The 21139-nt window shown below is 37.6% G+C and overlaps 1 protein-coding gene and 1 non-coding gene across 10 annotated transcripts in view; both read left to right on the forward strand.

Moving 5' to 3' along the window:
• The window catches only part of UTRN (utrophin), a 448258-nt gene that overhangs the window by 380661 nt on the left and 46458 nt on the right, over positions 1-21139 (forward strand). For all 9 annotated transcript variants that reach the window (XM_053914383.2, XM_024551943.4, XM_053914384.2 and 6 more), the window contains 4 exons: positions 2692-2893; positions 9215-9300; positions 13748-13905; positions 15950-16116. In XM_053914383.2, coding sequence (XP_053770358.1) covers positions 2692-2893; positions 9215-9300; positions 13748-13905; positions 15950-16116 — 613 coding nt within the window. The remainder of the gene's footprint in view (positions 1-2691; positions 2894-9214; positions 9301-13747; positions 13906-15949; positions 16117-21139) is intronic.
• LOC112297437 (small nucleolar RNA U13) lies at positions 376-479 on the forward strand. The gene has a single exon (XR_002974019.2). It is a non-coding gene; the product is annotated as a small nucleolar RNA U13 (small nucleolar RNA).

The raw sequence follows: 21139 nt of genomic DNA on the forward strand, positions 1-21139 counted from the left end.
GTCACCATCTCTAACTCTTATAGCCCTTACACAGTTATTTTATACATTAGCTGAAATTTGCCCAATGATATATGTGACATCTGAAGGAAATGGTGTCATCTAGATTGACTTGTTACCCAGAGTTGTGTGTTTTATATTTTTCTCTATTTTTAAACAGTGAGTTGTTTCTAGAAATAACTTTAACTTAATCCCTGTTGAGTTGTTTTAGAAATAATTTTAATCTGTGTAATGTTAAAGGAGTTCTTTTCCATTGTAGATAAGTTGAAAAAATAAATCATTCTGCGATGTTTGAGCAGCTAGAGTGGACACAGTTCATGAATGTCTTAAAAAATTCAAAATTAATGGTTGTTCCGTAGTTAAAAATAGGTAAAAACGATTCTTTTGTAATTCGTCTACGTGATGATGGGGTCTTCGTGCTCTTGTGTGAGATGCACCTCCCTCAGACCTTGTGAGGACATCAGCACATTACCTTCCTGACAGGAAAAAAGTAGGTAAATATGAAGGAAGCTGTTCATTTCACTTAACTGTCAAAAATGTCATATTTTCTGAGGGAACAGTACTGCATCTGGCAAAGAGAAATTAGTTGGATATATATGTATATATATCTTTTTCTTTAGAGTTCCCCTGAGCTGATTTTTAAAAAAAATCTCAAATGTTAAATATGGAGATAGGGGAAGAATTTTATAAAGCAATAATTTCCATGGACAGACCTGAAATCTGTAATTTTATAAACCCATATGTTTAGAATTAGAGGAGTCATCCCCATACTTAATAAATATATAAATTACCTGGTAATTCAATAACGTATGTTTCCCTGTTCTCAGTTAGGTAATGAATGACTCAACACGGATTTAAAAGAAAGATTATGTGAGACTTTTTCATTTGTGTCTACATAATCTTTCTTTTAAATCCATGCCGAGTCATTCATTACCTAACTGGGAACAGGGAAACACAAAGGAAGCTGTTCATTTTATTTAACTGTCAAAAATGCCTCTGGTCATTCCTTAGAGCCCTCTGGAGTTCTTTGAATTTTTTGTCTTTCTGCAGGCAGTTCTATCCTTGGGGAGTTCTCTCCGTGTTTTATATGATCTCTTGTATCTTCTCTATCTTTTAAGGCCCCTTTCATCCTCACCTTCCCAGGGAGCCTTTTCCAGTTGTCCTTCTGTTCCCTTAGCAGGACGGCTGTCACAGAAATGGATGCATTCTTTCCTTGGGGTGCTTTCACTCCTCCTTTTGGTAAAGGTCTCAGTCTGCTTGTCCTCCTTCCCAGACTTGCCACCTGTAAGAGCAAGGGCTCCGCCTCATCCTTCTTTGCTCACTCTCTGCGCTTTGGCAGCAGCCACGCCCAGTGTAGATGTCCTACACAGGAAGAGTAAGGATGGGAGCAAATGCGTGAAGACCCGTGCATGGGGGGCCTTTCCCGCAAACCTGCACTAATTCTGCCTAGCTACAAGTTGCCTATATGCCAAAGCATCATGGGAAACAAAAACAAAGTTAGGCCCAGACTGTGAGGGCCTATGTAGATCAGGCTTCATTCAGTAGGCAGTGGAGAACTATTATTTTTCTACAGAGCTCATTTGTTGTTTTTTAAAATTTTTGTTGAGATAACGTGTATAACATTATCTAAGTTTCAGGTATAGAACATTATAACTGAATATCTGTATACACTCTAGCATCACCGTATATTTGGGTCATCATATATTCGACCCTATTTACCCATTGTGCCCTAGCCTACCCTCATTTCCCTCTTGTAACCACCAGTCTGTTGTCTGTATCTATGATTTTGTTTTTGTTTTGTTGTTCACTTGTTTCCTTTTTGTTTTATATTCTATGTATGAGTAAAATTATATGGTTATTATCCCTTTCCTTTCAACTTATTTCACTTAGCAAAATAATGTCAACATTCATTTATGTCACAAATGGCAATATTTCATCTCTTTATGGCTGCATAGTATTCCATTTTATATATGTACATACACCAGATCGTGTTTATTCATTCATCTGTCAGTTGTCACATAGGTTGTTTCCATGTCTTGACAATTGTGAATAATGTAATAAACACAATGACACATATATCTTTTTGATTAGAGTTTTTATAATCTTTGGATAAGTACCTAGAACAAGAACTGCTGGATCATATGGTAATTTTATTCTTAATATTTTGAGGAATCTTCATGGTGTTTTGCATAATATAAAGCTGGTTTTTCTGTTTTCCTTTTTTGAATTGAACAACTTTATTCAACTTTATATCTCATAATGTACATGTTGAGAAATTGTTAAGAGTGATTAGTTTGCCGGTGATATAAAGGATGAATTGGGAGGGTGGTGAGCAGGCTATTTCAGAAATTAGGAGAAGGAAAGCATGTAACATCTGGGACTTGCTACATTTGGAGCAGATTCAGAGATTTATGCCTTCCAATATTTAAAAGTAGGAAGAGCTTGGAGAGGAAAAAGGCAGACAAGGAAAGCAGGAAAAATTGATATTCCAAAGAGTAAAAAAATGTTATCGTATTGAAAAGTGACAACTCAGATTCAAAAGCGTAGGAATGTGGGTAAAAGAAGAGGTTAGCAGTGCAAGAATGGAAATGCTATTTGTTACTTTAAAAACTCAAATTAGCTGAAAGTATAGATTCTTTCAGTGTTGTTATATAATGTAATGACCCTACGTATTCCTGTTTCTCACCTGCTTAGTGGATCTCTTAGAGTTGAATACAACAAATGAAGTTTTCAAACAGCACAAGCTGAACCAAAATGACCAGCTCCTCAGTGTTCCAGATGTCATCAACTGCCTGACGACCACTTACGACGGCCTTGAGCAAATGCACAAGGATCTGGTCAATGTTCCTCTCTGTGTGGATATGTGTCTCAACTGGTTGCTCAATGTATATGACACGTAAGTTTTTACTTTTTCTCATTGAAATACAGTTGTTGAATGAAATACAATCATACAAAATATGCAACTTTTTAAAGTGCATTTTTTTATTGTTCAGTTACAGTTGTCCCCATTTTTCCCCCTGTTGCTCTCCCCTGCCCCTTCCAACCCCTGCTCCCAAAGACAATCCCCACCCCATTGTCTTTGACCATGGGTCCTTTGTACATATACCATGCTTGACCTTTCCCCTTCTTCACCCTGTTATCCCCCTCCTCCCTCCCCTCTTTTCACTGTCAGTTTACTTTCAAATACTTTATCCAGTGGAAATATATATGTTAATTGTTGAAAATGAATGACTTTCTAAATAATGAGCAATTAACCAGCAATAAAAAAAACAAATGTCTATAACAGGGGTGTCAAACTTATTTTCACCAGGGGCCACATCAGCCTTGCAGTTGCCTTCAAAGGGCCGAATGTGATTTTAGGACTGTGTAAATGTAACTGCTCCTTAACTAGGGGCAAGGAGCTCTACATTCGGCTCCTCCTTCATTCATTATTGATGAATAAATTGAATGCATCTTTAAATAATGAATAGTATTATTCATTATTTAATGATGTTGCTTTAATTACTAAAGCTGTCAAACTTGTTGAGTTTTTTTGGTCACCATGCTAGGGGAAACCTAATATAAATAAGTTTGATTTTCTTCGCCTGGAATTTCTTACAGTATTTTTTTTTCAAAAGATAATATTTTGTAGTTACTGTTATGAATTAAAATAATGTATTGGCTTATAATATTCCACTCTGCGATTTTTGTTTGACAACTTAAGAGCAACTTGAATGGCAATTAAAGGCATTTGGTGTCTCTTTTGGTATTAGCTTTTCTTATTGCAGCGGTGGTTGTTTATGTATATATATCACGTTTGAAGTAATGTGCACCACAGGGCACTAATGCCTGTAATTTAGTTAGGTGCTCCCTGCTCCTAAAGAGCACTGTACACTTCCCGCAGAACTCCATTGTCATTAATTTGACTTTTCTTGAATGTGACAATGCATTTGAGAAATAATTTTAGAAAGACCTCCTGCCGTGGGCTGACATTTCTAAAACATTAGGAATTATTCATTCTTCTGGTAGGGGGTTAAAATATGCAACGATGAAACAAGAAAATTAGAACTGTTGTTTTTCTCTCAGTTCCTAAAAGTTATTTTCCATTAAGTAGCTGTATGAAACAATTTGTGTTTATCATTCTTTCATTTGATTTAGAGAAAAAGAAGATAAATGATAGTTCATAAATGCATACATTTAGCAGCTGATTTTGTGTAAGTAAATGATGGTGCTGGCTTTAGACATGATTTAATTAAAATTTTGTTTACACTTTTTATTAGAACAATCTTTTCTTTTTCAATATTCACAAATATTGTAAAGATTTTTTTAAAAATAAGCAAACAGCCTTTGTATGCTTGAGGGTTCTTAAGAAATTCCCTGAGAACAGATAACATGAATCTCAATTACCATGATGGATGTGGGATTTACTGTGTCCCTATGTGACATATTTTAATACATTTCATTTTCCTGTGTTCTATCTTCCTATGGTAAAATCAAACTGTTAGCAATTATTCACTATTAAGTTGATTTTCAATTTTTTGAACCTCCAAAAGAGACATTTTCTCTAGTAAATTCACCAGAATAGCTGGCTGCTTAGATGTTTTAACTACAAAGCCTGTAACTTGATTTTACATCTCAGGAAGAATGCAAAATCCATGGAATACTTAGGAAATTCATTAAGCCCTGCGGATAAGACGGAGCGGCACGTCTTGAACCATATTCAAAGGCAAAACTGGAGGAAAAGTCGATCACACCCTCATTATTGTTTGTGGCTTTAACGCACTGCATTAGTTTGCTAGGGCTGCCATAACAAAATTTCACGGACCTGGTGGCTTAAACAGAAATTTATTTTCTCACAGTTCTGGATTCTAGAAGTCCAAGATCAAGATGCCAGCAGGGTTGGTTTCTTCTGAGGCCTCTCTCCTTGTGTTACACATGGCTGTTTTCTCCCTGTGTCTTCCCATGCTCTTTCTTCTGTGTGTGTCTGTGTCCTAATCTCCTGTTCTTATAAGGACACCAGTCAAATGGGATTAGGGCCCACTCTAATAACCTCATTTTAAGTTAATTACCTCTTTCAAGATCCTGTCTCCAAATACAGTTGCATCCTGAAGTACAGGGAGTTAGGGTTTCAACATATGAATTTTAGGAAAATGTAATTCAGCCTATGACATATATGTGTGCCGTTTTCCCTGGACAGCCCAAAGGGAATAGTGCCGCGTAGCTGGGGAGGGAGCGGTATGTGAGATGTTGTGATGCATATTCCAGGGAGTGGCATGTGGGTATATTTCTGTTTTCCACCATCAAATGTGAACACATGGGAAATTCTACTCAGGTATGGTGTAGAATTTTTTTATTTAGAAGGACAATATCTTGAAATTTTTTATCTTAAAGGGCAAAAAGATCTCCGTTTCATGTCAAAGAAATATAGCAAAGACCATGCTGGGTCAGAATGATGTCTGTTCTCTGTAGTTTTCTATCTTGGAGAGAAATACCATGCACTAAACTTATTAAAAAACATAGTCACTTATGCTCGTGTCAGATGGCCAGAGTTGATAGCCCAAATTTCTCTCATCTCTTTTATCTCTAATAACTATGACTTACTCATTTATCTAAACAAGAATGTTTAACTCTTTTCAAGCCATTGGTTAGTTCCCTTTGAAAATCTGGTAGAAACTATAATCTGTTGCTTCCAATGCACCAGAAAAAGAAACAGACCCCTAAGAAGTCTGCGAACCTTGGAAATGGTACCATGATCTAACCTTTCATTCATTCAGCTATCTGACTTTCATTCACTAACCATATGTTTTTGATTGCCTTACTTTGTGAAATATGATGCAGCCTGAACTGGCATTTGCAGCTCTTGAAGTATATTCAACCAGCTCTTGGAATAATGAGTGATGCACACACAAACCATAGAATTCGAGAAGTAGAATTTGAGGATCTACATTTTGCCCTTTTCATTTTACTGATTGATAAACTGACCTAGTGAGACAAGAGAACTCATCCTTGGCTACCCATTGCATATTAGTGGTAGGTATGGCACTAATATTCAGATTTGTTGACAATTACTTGACTAGTGCCATATCTAAGAAAAATAGTACTTTATAAATTATTTTAAGTTCTCTACTTTTTCAACATATATCACACTTCTTCTAATATTCTAAATTTTGTTTAAAAAATCTGTTTTCTTCTGTTGTGGATAACATGGATCCAAAGATTTGGTTCTGGCTGTTGTGTGATTTGTTAGTTACTTCACTTTTGACATCTTAATTTCTCATTGGAAAAACTGAGATAAAATATCTGGTTGGTTTACCACACATAGATGACTATGAAGGGCAAATAAACTAATATGTAAGAAGGTCTTTATAGGAAATGAAGATGAAATTGATTCATTTTTCTGAGAGTTCACAGCCTCCCTCAGTTTTTATCTTCCCAGGGTGAAAGGTCTTAATTTCATAATCTTCCTTCTAGATTCATTGGAAATCAAAATTATTTAATTCATGATTTAAAGCAATAGTCTAGAATTCGTGGTTCAAATTCTTTTGTATCTACAGAAGATATTAATCTCCCTTGCTATAGTGGGAGGTCGTTTTTCCACTTTTCCAAGATGGATACAATTTACTAAGGTGAATATCTTTCCAGTTAAACTAACTTCAGGAGTTAATTCTGAAAACTCTCAGGGAACCAAATACTTAAGTACTGGGTTATGTCATTCAATAATAAATTTCATTAGCTCTCTATTATCTCTCGAATTCAAATACCATTTTTTAACATCAGAGTCCTCCATCGTCTGGCCCCATGCCCCCTGGACGACTTTATCAACAATTTAGCCTTGACGTGAGTCCTTGACACCTGAATGAGCTTGTCACTGGTGCTCACATGCTTCCCTCTGTTCCCTTGCCTGTGCTTTTCCTGTGATATTTACTATCTCCTGGTCGGGAGAGGTGAGCCATGTCATGCCTTCAATGTCCAACTCACCTTCTTCATGAAATGTTGTCAGACTAAGGAGTATTCAGACTGATCACCAATCATTAATCAGCCACAATGATCTTGTATTTGATGATTTCCCTACATAAAGGTTGGTGTCATACTTTCTTAGGATTCTCTAGTCTTCTTGTCTCACTTCCCCAGCTAGTGTGGGAGCATGTCATGGGTAGGAGTCATGTCGTCCTTTTCTGTTGGTCCCCGTAGCGTGCGGAGCAATGCTGGGGTCACAGGAAGCTTTGGTAACTGCGGGTGGTGTGATGAATGAGTGACTGACACTTTCAGTAGTCTTCCTGATGAGGTTCTTTTCTTGTGTTGACACCGCAGACTGGAGGTCATCCTCTAATGCCTATCATTTTGATCTATTTTCCCTTAAGAGATTGCTTTGTCCTCGGCCATATTCATGGACTTGTCTATTCACACAGCCTTTTGTTATCTTCTGCAAGTCTATGCTTTGATTATGTCCAAAGAATAAAGTTTCCTCATTTGTGGAAGAAAGAAAACAGACATTGTCTATTAGGAAATGCCTAAAAAATATGAAGCAGAAACAACACTTCTAGCATATCTTGGTTTAAGGTTATTTGAAACTAGTATTTCTATAATTGTGAGAAACTGTAATCAATATATTGATTTAGAAATCCTGCTTATAATAGCTATATTTTTAAATGCAAGTATTACTTATTTCATACGTCAACTCTGAATGTTGTACACATACATAGGAAGGGTTCAAGAAATGTTTTGGATATGATTTAACATAGATACAGCCTCCAGGCTACTGTTTTGAAAATACATTTCACCAATCCTTAAGCATGTTTTACTTTTTTATTTAATTTATACTTTATATGTCATGGTATGTATACAGAAGCTTACCTGAGTACTTATTATTTGAGACCGGAAATACAAATTACTACTAGTAGTACAAAAATACCAATAAGATCAAGATTTAAATTCAGTTTGACAATAAGACTACCTGAAATTAAAGTTCCATAATATAAGTATTTACCTGTTTTTTAAACAGCATGAGTTACTAAATTTTATGTATTCATATAATTATGTACAAGTTTATTTATAGGTTTAAGTGTGTTCTACTTGTAAATTGAAAACATATTTTAAGAAAATTAACAATTAAAATTTAAACTGAAAACTGATTCTGAATATGAAGTAATAAAGGTAGCAATAAAGACTTTTTTCTTGACTGTGTGTGATTCCATAGCAAGGATCATAATATCATTAATGTTTGTAGTTTCTGCGTTTACCTTTCCTTATCCCTAGGATCTAGTATAGTGACTCTTTGATAAATGATGGAATGAAGACAACTTTCTGCTTTAAAGATGAAGTTTTTCTTCTAGTCTGGTTATAAGTGACATTGAAAGGGTCTTTCATTGTCATAGTATAAAGTTATTTATACATTTATCTTCACATCGATTAATTTATGCATTTTGTACTTACCATATTTTTTGGACTATAAGACACACACACCCCCAACTTGGGAGGAAAATTGGGGTGTGTCTTATAGTCCAAATGTAGCTTACCTGGCCCACTGGGGGGTGGGAGGGCAGCGGTGGAGCGGGTTTTTTTTTCCTATTTTCCTCCTCTAAAACCTACGTATGTCTTATGGTCCGGTATGTCTTGTAGTCCAAAAAATACGGTAATTATAATTTAGTCCTTCCCCAAACAGAGATTTCACATCTGTCTGAAATCATTGACTAGTATATTTTCGCTAGTAACAAAAACTGCATTGACAGAGACCCACATTAATACAAAGAATCCATTTTTAAGCATTTGGCGGGTAGAAGCCCTCAGTATACAGTTAATTTTTTAGTCAGTTTTCCTACATTTGATGTTAGATACATCTTGCTGAATTAGCTCCCATGCATATTAGATGTATCTACTTTGAATCTTGCATTTGTAATGATTAACAAATAGATTTTAATTCATAATATTTATAAAAATGAATTCTTTTCAGCTTTATAATCAGAGTTTTTATTTAGCCTTAGTTTGTTCTTCCTAATTTGTATGTTGTATGTAAAGTGACCTCAGGCTGTATATTCTTTCAGACTAGGTCAAACATACTATTAAAACACGTCATGAAATTATGGTTTGGGTTTAACATTAATTTTTAAACATGAACAGTAAAGTTATATTTATGATGCCATTATTTTTTAATGGTTTACCCTCAAGAAACTAGATATTCAGAAATATTTTACATACTGTTTTAAATTCATGTAATACACTGAGATTCTTATAATTTCAGGGGTCGGACTGGAAAAATCAGAGTGCAGAGTCTGAAGATTGGATTGATGTCTCTCTCTAAAGGCCTTTTAGAAGAAAAATACAGATGTATGTAAGAACTTTCCTATACCAATAGTGTTTTTAGTGATAACAGTGATAATTTGCTGGGGACTTGTTATATGACTTGCTAGTAATAATAGCTATTTGTCAACCCTTGTTATACATGTCCAGGCTATATTAAAGGTGTCATTACAAAGCAAACTTGTATGGAATGAAATTCTGATTATAGGATTAAGAAGTGAGGTGCCGTGTTGGAGTGAGAACCAACTGCAAGTTATATCTCACTTAATTCTTAGAATAATCACCCCATAATGATGTAGGCATTGTGATTTCAGTTTTCCAGATGACAAAATTAATGCCGAGCTGGGTTAAAACTCTGGTCAAAGGCCGCAGTGACAATAATCAGGCCAGAACTAGATCGCAGGGTTTTCTGACCCTAGACCCCAAGCCCTTTCTATTTCTGTGTACTTCTGTGTTTAAAAAAATTAAGATGGACTAGAACCCCTAAACTATACTTTTTACTGGAATCTGGAGTGCTTCCAGTACTTAAAAAAAATCAAGATAGACTAGAACTGTTGTAGACACAGACAAATGATTATATAGTGTGAAAAAATAGTGATAAAAACATTTTTTATTTTGTTATGTTTGTTTTTATTCACCAGAAAAAATGAGGGGTATCCGTTTATCTGTTAGTTAATGAAGGGCATCTTGGCATTTAGAAAAGGACAGGCCCTCGGGGCAGGGGGGCCTGACTCCAAACCTCGGTTCTTCCACTTAGTGCCTGAGTGACTTTGGCAGGTTACAAGATGCTGTTGAATACTGGCTGCAGCTAAGAGGTGATATTACTTCCATTTCATGCTTCAGGAAGCTGAAGTTTAGGAAATTTTCTTCAACTAAAGAATGACGCTAGTAATTCTTGTTTTGAAAGCAATTAGAGATAATATGTGAAAAGTACCGAGAAATAGCTAGTTGTTGAATAAATGGTAGCAATTGCTGCTGTCTCCAAACTCCTAACTACTGTAAAATATCTCTTGATTTAATTTTGTCCATAAAAATGTGAGTTACTTGATTTTGCCGTACTTACTTCCAGATGATTCCTTACGGATACATCCATACATTTGGGGAAGAGGGATGGGGATACTTCACGCATGGAGAGATACCAAAAGCAAGAGGCTGTTTGATCACAAGTCCTATAAGCTTTTTCGAGTGTTGCACCTTATGTGAACATGCATACCTTAAAAAAAATATGGGGTTTTTTTGGTGTGGCTGTGAGATGATTTGATTTTCAATTTCGGTCTAGATCAGGAAGGCTTGTTTTTCTTACACAGTTTGCAAGAATGTCAGTGAGAGGAGATGTAGATTCCTTATGAAAGGAAAAGCTGCTTGTGGGGTCAGCAGGAGAGGGGCCTTCCTGGAGTCAGAACCTAGTGCAGGAAAACACTTTGCACAAGGCTTTTGTTCAGTGGCACTTTATCTAGAATTTAAATCATCTTCAGCATCATAATTGTCAAAAGGTACCATTTTCAAAGCTGAAAGAGTTATTTCTATAATGAGTGGGAAAGAGAAACGTGAACGAAAGTGTCAGTGTACAAAATTAGAAAAGGACTTTTTCATCGTCTGTGCTTTGGGGTTTTCATGGGCCCCTGAAGGAATGTCGGGTTCTCAGAAAGTAACAATTATGTCATGGCGCTCAATTTACTCTGAAATGCATGCAAATTCAGCCTCACAGTTTATTGTAAACAACCATGTCATCTATTTTTTCCTCCATCACTGATTCCCGCGTCTCCGCTTTTTGAAGCTGATTATCAGGGAGTAACCTGACAGCACACTATTATGTATAAAAGATGTCTTTTTCTATCTACATACCTTCAAATGTATTTCTGAAATGTACAATTTTAAAATGAGGAGGGTATTTTAGAATGGATATGCCCAGATGCTTGGACTACAGTGGACACACTTTCTGCAAATGTGGGAAACTTAATGCTTTGTATATTTAACAGTAAAAGTTCAGATTATGCAGGAAAAGCAGAAGCCCCTGAATGAAAATTTCTGATATTTAATTTAATCCATGAAACATGCCTTTTAAAAAAAAGATTTTATTTATTTTATTTATTTAGAGAGAAGGGAAGGGAGGGAGGGAGGGTGAAAGAGAGGGAGAGAAAACATCTGTATGCAAGAGATACATCTATTAGTTGCCTCTCGCACACCCCCAGCTGGGAGCCTGGCCTGCAACCCAGGCATATGACCCGACCAGGAATTGAACCAGTGACCTTTTGGTTCACAGGCTGGCACTCACTCCATTGAGCCACGCCAGCTAGGGCAAGTGTTCCTTTTTAGGACTTAAATAAATAAGAAGTCTCTTGGGTTGCAATCTATAATCTAAATCTTTTTGGGGAGTCTTGAACTCAGGAAATGTTCTGAAGTTTTGTTTTACTTTTTACTCCAAGGCCCTTAGAAACTCTGATTCCAGTTTTGATTTTCCCAGTGATATCAGAACACTACCGCTTATTACTTCAATCGTCAGGATTAACAGTCCAGACAATTTGCTCTCCAATCTCAATGGCAAAGGTGCCACCCTGGGTTATTTGGTATCTCTCTGAACATTGATTTGCAGTGGCTAATGTCTGTGTCTTTACCTTGGTGACACCCCCTGCTCTTCACGCCTTCCAGAGAATATCCCTTGATTAGGTTCTAACAGCACCCTGGCCTCCCTGAGTATAGCTGGTAGCTTCTGTGCCTGATCAAGGGCACACTTACAAAGATCCTTCTCAGTGGCCTTTCGCATCTCTTCTGTGCCCATTTATTGGAATTTGGGTTTTAGATTGTGACTTTTCTCTGACTCATCCCCACATTCTGACAATCCGTTTTAGTTTTGACTATGACATCAAAAATGTGAACTTTCATAAAAATTTAGATGTCAAAATTTCTAATGTTAACGTTCATCTTTTCTCGTATATTTTGTGTGTAGTTTTACCTGAATAGTGGCATAGCAGTGTAGCACCTGCCTCAAAAGAAGCAAGTTGGGCACAGTTGATCTCGCTGAAAATGTTCAGTCATCTGCACAGATTATTGCACATAGGAATCAACTGCCCTCACCTGAGAGTCCTCCTCCCAGGGACAGGCTTAGAATGGGCATCACAGTAAGAATCCTGGACAGATATTTTCCGGCTATTTTTGGCAAATAAAAAGAAATAGGTACCTCTAACCAAATCTAAATGAACAAATGATAATAAAAATTAAATTTATCTTAATTGAATTTGCTTTCCCTCCATACGCTTATAATTAAAGTCATATTTCTTTATAAGTGCTGTGTCAATATCAGTAAGCTTGGGTCAGCTGTTTGAAAGTTCATTGTTGACAGTGTTAGATCCCGTGTTTTTCCCCTTTAAAATAAAGGGAATACACATTTTGATCTGGCATTTGCTTATTGGGTATTTTTGAAAAATTGTTTTCAGGTTCCAATAAATATTTACTCCTCTTTGTTCTGTTCTTGGAAACTTCACATAAAAAGCTTTAGAGTTTGCATGATTATGAATTTTCAGAATTTGGAAATTTCTTTCCAAAAAGTAATAGTTTCTATAACGAAGTGGGTTGTTTTCACATGAAATTTCTCCCTACTCCGACAGTAACTTATTTAAACATATTAGCTTTATTGCTGGAAACAAAGTAATAATTTAAATCTGCATAATATTTAAAGTGGTGAATAGATAGATGATAAGCCAATAATGGAAAGGAGAGAAGAGTTTTAATTTTATTGAATGAAGAAAGTTATAAAATAAATTAGTGGGTTTTTTAATGAATAGAAAAGCCTAAGAACTGTGAGTTTTGTTACTATATCCTTAAAATTTGAATAAATGTATTTTATTACATGAAATGAAATAAAACAAAAATACTTTTTATAGCTATTAAGGAATGAGACTGATTGGGCCTAAAATAAGAAACCTAGAAATAAAAGACACTTTCCCGTGCATTTTACTCTTTCTTACCTAAAATACAATTGAGTATAGAAAACTTTAAAAGAAGTAAATATATATATTTAATAGAACATTAAATTTAGGAGTGAACACAAAAAAATTTGTAAATAAATCTGATAAATTTAAAGATTTGCTGCTTACGGCACATTTCTTCCTTTGACAAGTCATGAAGGACGCTTTGCGTTGGCTTACCGTTTCTCAGTAAGAAGGGAAATCTTTATGGAAACCATTGAATGAAACCCACATGCGCTTATTGTACCATTTAAAGGAAATATGCAGTGATCGGTCCAGCTACCCGTGCTGACGTACAGCAGCAGTAGGTGGTTTTACGAAGCATGTGGTTAACCAGTTTCTGATTACAGACGCACAGAATATCAAGGTTGTCAGAATTCAGGAGACGGCCGATTGATTCACGTCCCCATCCATTGTTTATAATCTACATCACTCAATCCCCAAAGCCAAAGATACAAAAGAACACTGCGGGCAGATGGAAGGTTACATCTCTCCTCTCCTCCTTGTAGATCTCTTTAAGGAAGTGGCAGGACCTACGGAAATGTGTGACCAGAGGCAGCTTGGCCTCTTATTGCACGATGCCATCCAGATCCCCCGGCAGCTGGGAGAAGTGGCCGCTTTCGGAGGCAGTAATATTGAGCCCAGTGTTCGCAGCTGTTTCCAGCAGGTAAACACGAAGGGTCACCGGTGTATAGGGTACGCTGAGAAAGGGTTTTGAGGATGTTCCAAGAAATGGAACACAGAACTTGGGCCGGAGCCAAATGGTGGAGGGCATTGGGTACCATCCCAGTAAGTTTGTATTTTGTTTCTTAAAACATATTTGATCAAGAAATATGTTTTTGAACATATTTCTGCCACCTCAAGGAGACCTACTGTTTCTCAATGTAAAAAATCGAAAACATTTAGCATGTGCTATCACACAGGTGAGAAACACAAGGCCCGCCCGCGGGCAGAATCCGGCCCTCCACCTTGTTTATACCCAGTGGCAATGCCCAGCTCTAGCTTAATTATTAAGGAGTAGTGACATTTATACGGTTCTAAAATTATATTTGGCCCTTTGAAGGCAACCGCGAGGCTGATGTGGCCCTCAGTGAAAATGTGTTTGACACCCCTGGGCTACACAGATGGCAATGATTTGGCCCTGCCTTTGCCCTGGCCTCATCTTTTGTCACTTGTCCCCTTGCTCCCTGCTTGTTCCTCCATTCTTGCCTTAGTGCCTTTGGACACATGCCCTCTGTTCAGAATGTTCTTGTCCTCCACCCACACACTCCCTTCTCATTCACAATCCGTAATTGTGTTTTAGACCTTTGCTTAAATCTCACCTCCCCTGAAATCCTCCTCTGAGCCCCTTGGATGAGATCTTATGTCTCACTGTATTCCCCCGAGTCTCCTCTGCCTTCTTATTGTGCTCATTACAATGGTAATTGCATACCAAATTGCAGAATTGTTTATTTAGATTTTTCTTCCACATAAACCTGAGCCTCATGAACAAGGACAATTTTTATCTTTTGGTATTATATCACTGTGCAGAGTGCCTTAAATGTCACAGCTACTTAATAAATATTTGCTAAATACATTAATAAAAGCCCTGAGTCCCTTGGAGGTAAGATTTTTTAAATGTATAAATTAAAAATGTTATTAAAAAGTCTTTTCTTCGAGAACTTTTGTACAAAAGGAGAATGATATACAAAATTGTATACTGGTCTAAGTTACTAATGTTAAACCGGAAAAACACGGTAGTTTCTTTTTAATGCTTACTCTATATAAAGCATTTTAGAACTGTTAAAAAAAGAATGTTACTACTGATATTGTACATTTACATAAAGTACAAGCCTACAGATATTTTCTCAAAGCATAGTGATTTATCACTGGAGAGAAAAAAAAATGCTCACACCATCCCTTAAAGGCGAATTGATTTTATGGGTTATTACATTTTGTAATAGACCTTTTTCTTGTTTTAGAGATATAAAAAAAATATCGATTGAAAATTCTAAATATAATTTCCCATGCTCTGTTTCATAGAATGACCTTGACAACAGCAGAAGAAAGATACTGGTACAAATTCAGCTTTGCCCATATGAAAATAAATTAGTATTCAGATTTGCTGGGGGATTAAGATGTTTTATACATTTTGATATAAATTTGGAAATCTTGCCAAGTATATCCGTAGTAATGTGCCCCCAGCGTGATGTTGTCACAGGACTGGAGCAGGACACAGAAATAATCGTTTTTATGTGGCATTTCTGATGGCCTTCCAGTTTGGAAAGGATCAGCGAGTCTGTACTTTCGCAAATGTTTACAGTCTTAGGTGAGTGAACTTTATGAAATTAAAGTTCACATGTGAAAAGAGTGCCTAGATTATTATTTTGTGTTTTTTAAATCTGAGTATGTAAAGGTACTTGGATTTTTTTCTTCTTTCTATATAACAATTTCTGCTTTTTCTCTTTTTAAGTTCTAGAATTTTCTTCCCTTATAGAACCTTAAATATTTCATGATTTAACTGACCTGGAAAGAACTACACAACTTTATTTTTAACTATGCACAGATTTGCAGAAGATTATAAAGCAATGACACTTGTTGCAAGTTTTGATCAAGAAGTTGTCTTCACTTTTTTTTCTTCAAACCCATTCATTTTTACTTGAAATACTATCATCATTTATCTGCTTTCTAAATGTACTGAATTGATTTTAACGTATTTGTTTCTTCACCAGAATAACAACAAGCCAGAGATAAGTGTGAAAGAATTCATAGACTGGATGCGCCTTGAACCACAGTCCATGGTTTGGCTGCCAGTTTTACACCGAGTGGCCGCAGCGGAGACTGCGAAACATCAGGCCAAATGCAACATCTGTAAAGAATGTCCAATTGTTGGGTTCAGGTACGATCTTCCCCCAGCGGTGGCAAGAGACCGTTTTCTATTCTGTATGTGTCATCTCAGTGTGTGTCTGTCATCCCTTCCGTTTTTCCCCATCGAGGGGTGTGCCTCCTACATAAATGAGAGGCTCAGCATATCCCATCTGTCCAAAGATGACATTTCTTCTTATATACAGCGCGTGAAGTTTGTTATCATTATTATTATCGATATTATTTTGCTCGAGAACAAAACACCTTTCTGAATTTCTATGACATATTTCACAGAAATGTTCATGCATGACAGTTGCACGACTCATTATACATATGTGGCCCTGCTGGAATTCAGCGATGTTCTGAGGCCTTTGGACTCAGGCTTGGCAAGCAGAGAGCAAAATTTAAATAATAGCTGCAAGTTAATCGAGTTACTTTGTTTTACTTCTGCCAAGTTTGGTGTGAAGTAGATTACTCCTGCTTACCTTCACCCCAGGAGCCAAACCGTCACACTGTAATGCAATTAGTGTGTCAGATTCATCAGTCTGTGACCCCACGGCAGAGAGTGCAGTCTGTGGGGGCCCCAAGATGAACTGTCTGGGCTGTCGTGGTTGTTGCCTCTTTATGATGAGGTAAGTATGCTCTAGAATATACATACCTGCTTCTCTTCCGGGAGGAATCTAGAAAATAACCCGTTTCCTTTGGAAACCAATTATGAAAAAACACAAACCTATTCCTGGCAGTGGGACTCAAGGTTTTGTATGTACCTTTCATTTGTACCTGGAGAGGAGTTAACTAAGAGGGTGATTTCACAGATAGGGAGTCCATCTGCATGGCTGGGATTGGTTTTGTTGTACACAGTATCTGTACCAGCATCCTGAACTCAACTACATTGCTTTCACTGGACTGACTCTACTAGCATAGTTTGTAGGAAGAGTATCTTTGTATCTCTGTGGATGGCAAGCTAAGAAACTGAATGTAAATTTCCCATTCTTCCATCATGGGATGCTGGGGAGCCAGTCTAAACTGTTACAACTTCAGATGCCTTGGTACCAGTGTAGGTGTACATTCTGAGAGGATGGAGAAAGGCAGGGGGTCCCAGTGAGGCAGACTCAGCATGAACCTGACAGCCAGGCTCACGGACGCCCCGGTGGAAGTCAGCAGGCAAACACTGGGAAGGGGAAGAAGGAAGAGGTGCAGACTCAATGCAGCAGGTTTCTTGGACAGGCACAATGTGAAGCACCTGGTAGACAGAGACGCACAGAGAGCAGAGGAATAACTGGAATGTAGCAAGCTCAGGATAGGAGTGGGAAACCAAATGAGTTATGACCATCAGAATTAATAATCCCTGCTGTTTATCCAGAGCTTACTGCATACCAGGCACTGTGCTGAAACATGTTGCATTTGTTATTTCATTTACTCTCCAAAAAACCCTGTGAGATTGGTAGGATTATCTCTGCTTTACACATGAAAGAAGTAAGACTTAGAGATTAGACCACTTGCCCAAGGCCAGATATCCAATAAGTGCAGACAAAACTAGGATTCAAAAAGGATCTTTTCGGCTCTGGAGTTCATGCTCTTAGTCAACATAGTATTTTTTAAAAAGCAGATTAAATTTTTAGAAGAGGCAAGATTTGACATTAAGAAGAAATTAGATGATACTAAAAAGAACAGTAGATTCAGCACAATGATTATTAGACCAAAAATAGTATGCTGTGTATAAAAAAGTAATGGAAACCATAGGAAACATCAAGGTTAACTGACTTGGGAAGACTGGTTTATATAAAACCTGCCACGCATAGCCATTGCTATAACCCAGAGATGTGTGGAGGGACCAGATTTCACAGAGGCTGTGGATATGGCGAATGAAGGATTGTACCTTTAACACTTTGCTTCTTAAATAGAAAAAAAAAAAGCATGAAACAACTGTAGCAGAACATTAAGATTTAACAAAGCTGAGATATGGGTACAGGGATGTCTATTGTTCTATGAGGTGTGTCCCGAAAAAGTCCAGCCATTGTTAATGTAAGGAGAACCATTTGTGCAACATCTATGTAACCTGGCAGCCAAGAAGAGTGGACTGGAGTGCGCATGCGTGAACACTGACAACTTCACTGTATGAGCCAATGGGGGCGGTAGATGCTGTTAAGTGAGCGTGGGACTGTGTGGCTGCCATTTTCAAAATGACTGAGTGAGTAGAGCAACAAGTCTGCATTAAATTTTGTGTTAAGCTTGAACATTCCTCCATGGAAACTTATTCAAAAGATTCAGAAGGCTACAGCGATGGGCAACTGGTGATTTGCAGCTTCATCATGAGAACATACCTGTTCATGCATCGCATCTTGTGCAGAGTTTTTTGGCAAAACGTCAAATCACCCTCGTGACTCAGCCCCTCTATAGCCCAGATTTGGCACCCTGTGACTTTGACTTTTCCCCAAACTAAAATCACCTTTGAAAGGGAAGAGATTTCAGAGATTCAGGAAAATACCACGGAGCAACTGATGGTGATTGGGAAAACTGTGTGAGGTCCCAAGATGCCTACTTTGAAGAGGACTGAAGCATCATTGTCCGATGTACAATGATTCTTGTATCTTCTTCAATAAATAAATAGCTTGATACTTTCTGGACAGACCTCATACTCTCTGCTTTTGAAGGAACTTGAAATATTTCATAAGAGAAAAATGAAAGAACAGTCACAAAAGGTGAACTATGTTATATGTTGAATTTCTGGTAATTTTAATGTAAGATTTATATGTAGATACCTCTAATATAAAGATGCGGAGTTGACAGGTAGGTGGTCAGAGATCAAGGTTACAGCAGGACACGCAGAAGGCAGTGTATTGAGACCTAGCTCTGCAGTCTGGCTACTTCGGTTTGAATCCTGAATCTTCTGTTTCGCTGTGTGACTTTGGATAAGTTACTTGGCCATCATGAGTCTGTGTATGTTCCACTTCATATCATGCAAGCATTTCCTCCCAGAAACAGGTAATGCATGAAAACTGACTAGGGAGGTATCTGTCACAAAAAGAGCAGGCATTCAATAAATGTTAGCTTTTTTTTATTAATACCAATAACTAATAAACATTCGTGGGAGGGTAGCTCAGTCTATAAGTAACATTGCACTGTTTGTTGAAAAGCCTGAACAATGAAGGCTCGGTAGAAGGCAAGATTGATAAAAGGGCTATAAAAGGGAGACAAAGATGATCAGAGTTCTTATGAGAAGCGAAGAATCATAGTGCTGTAGAAATCAGAACGCGGGCTTTAGAAAGGTGGCAGAGATGTTAAGTGCGGCAGAGAGATTTCATGCAGGAAACACCCTACGTGAGAACAGACCTTCGATTCAGGAGAAGTCTTTGGTAATTTTAGCAAGCACTCTTTCCGTGTCCTAATAAAAGGATGGAAGGCACGACTCAGGCTCAGGAAAAAAAGCGGGTTAGTATGTGCAAACAGCTTGCTCAAGGAGTCTAGCCATAATTTGAAGAAAATATGTCAGTATGTTGAAAATGGTCAGCTGGTCAGTGATATATTTATCTTCCTTATACTTGCATGCATATGTGTGTGTGTGTGTGTGTGTGTATGCATTCCCAGTTTTCTATTTTGAAAATGTAGTCCGTTAAAAATTTTAATTTCTGAATGGAGAAGAAACATGTCTAGGGTCGATATCTGGTTTAGGGTGATATCGACCAAGCAAAGGTTTCTTCAAACTATTTGCCTTGATGATTGCACACAGATCATCAATAGAAGGAATAATGCAAGAACAACTCCAGCAATTAGACAGGGCCAAGACGGGTGGGTCTCATTAGCTTTTTGGTAAAGGGTTTTCTCTTTCTCTGAGCTATAAGGAACAATCAAAACCCAGCTCCGGAAATAAAGATGGAGGAGTATGGGCATTGTGCAGTAATGGTATTTAGTTACCTATTTTTTTTCTCTGAACCTTTATAAATAATGCTAGAGTTTTTCTGTAATTACTTCCAAATTAAATTTTAATGAAATTTTGGATTTGCAAAATGTTTTACAAGCTGGGAATTGTTTCAGTTAGGATTGTGTACAGCTGCTTAATAGAAGCATTAATGTTAGAAGTTTAGTTTCTTTTCACGTAAAAAAAAAGTCCTAGGAATCTAAGGCTGAATCATGGTTTCCCAGTCAACTGGGTCCATTGTTTTTTTGTGGTTTTTCCCCACAGTTTTATTGAGATAAAGTTGATGTATAACATTACGTAAGTTGAAAGTGTAAAACGTGATGATTTCATACACTTTCTGCAAAATGTTTACCTGCCTGGTGGTAGGGAACACCTGCATCATGTCACATGACTACCATTTCCTCTGTGTGTGTGTGTGTGTGTGTGTGTGTGTGTGTGTGTGTGTGTGTGTGGTGAGGACATTTAAAATCTACTCTCTTAGCAACTTGTAAGTGTGTAATCCGGTGTCACGAACTACAGTCACCATGGCACATGGCACTCCCGGGGCTTACCCCTCCCAATACTGGAAGTTTGTACCCTGTGACCGGCACCCCCCGTTTCGTAGCTGTGGCTTTATGCTTTGTCATTCTTAACATGTGGCTTCCATCTTCAAGGTCACCTCATGCTAACGGAATGGCTCGTCTTGACATTGGGTTCATTTTCCAGGAAGGAGGAAGAAGGACCACACTTCTTCCCAACTGAGTCAGTCCCTTGAAATCCCAACTAGGAATCCCGCCCAGTGACTTTGACATGTCTCACACTGGTCACTACCATCAGCAAGAGAGACTGGAAAATGTATTTTTAGCAGGGCACGCTGCCCACTAATAGTCCAAGGGTCTGGTCCCAATGAAGAGAGGGAGAATGGCTTTCTGCCGTGGTGCATTCAGAAATAAACAAAACTCCATTTAGAAGACAAGCTGTCAGTCATATTTGCCCAGCCATACTGATAGGTCAGGAAATATGCATGTGGGTGAATGCTTCAAACCAGGTTGCTTCCCTGCCAGAATAAGCTGGATATAGTGGATGCCTGTTGATTCTCTTGCCACCAAGTTGGAAATGGTTTTGAAGGTCATTTTAGAAGCTATTCAGCACTTCATGG

The sequence above is a fragment of the Desmodus rotundus genome, chromosome 11 (genome assembly GCF_022682495.2).
Source record: "Desmodus rotundus isolate HL8 chromosome 11, HLdesRot8A.1, whole genome shotgun sequence".
Taxonomy (NCBI): Eukaryota; Metazoa; Chordata; class Mammalia; order Chiroptera; family Phyllostomidae; genus Desmodus; species Desmodus rotundus.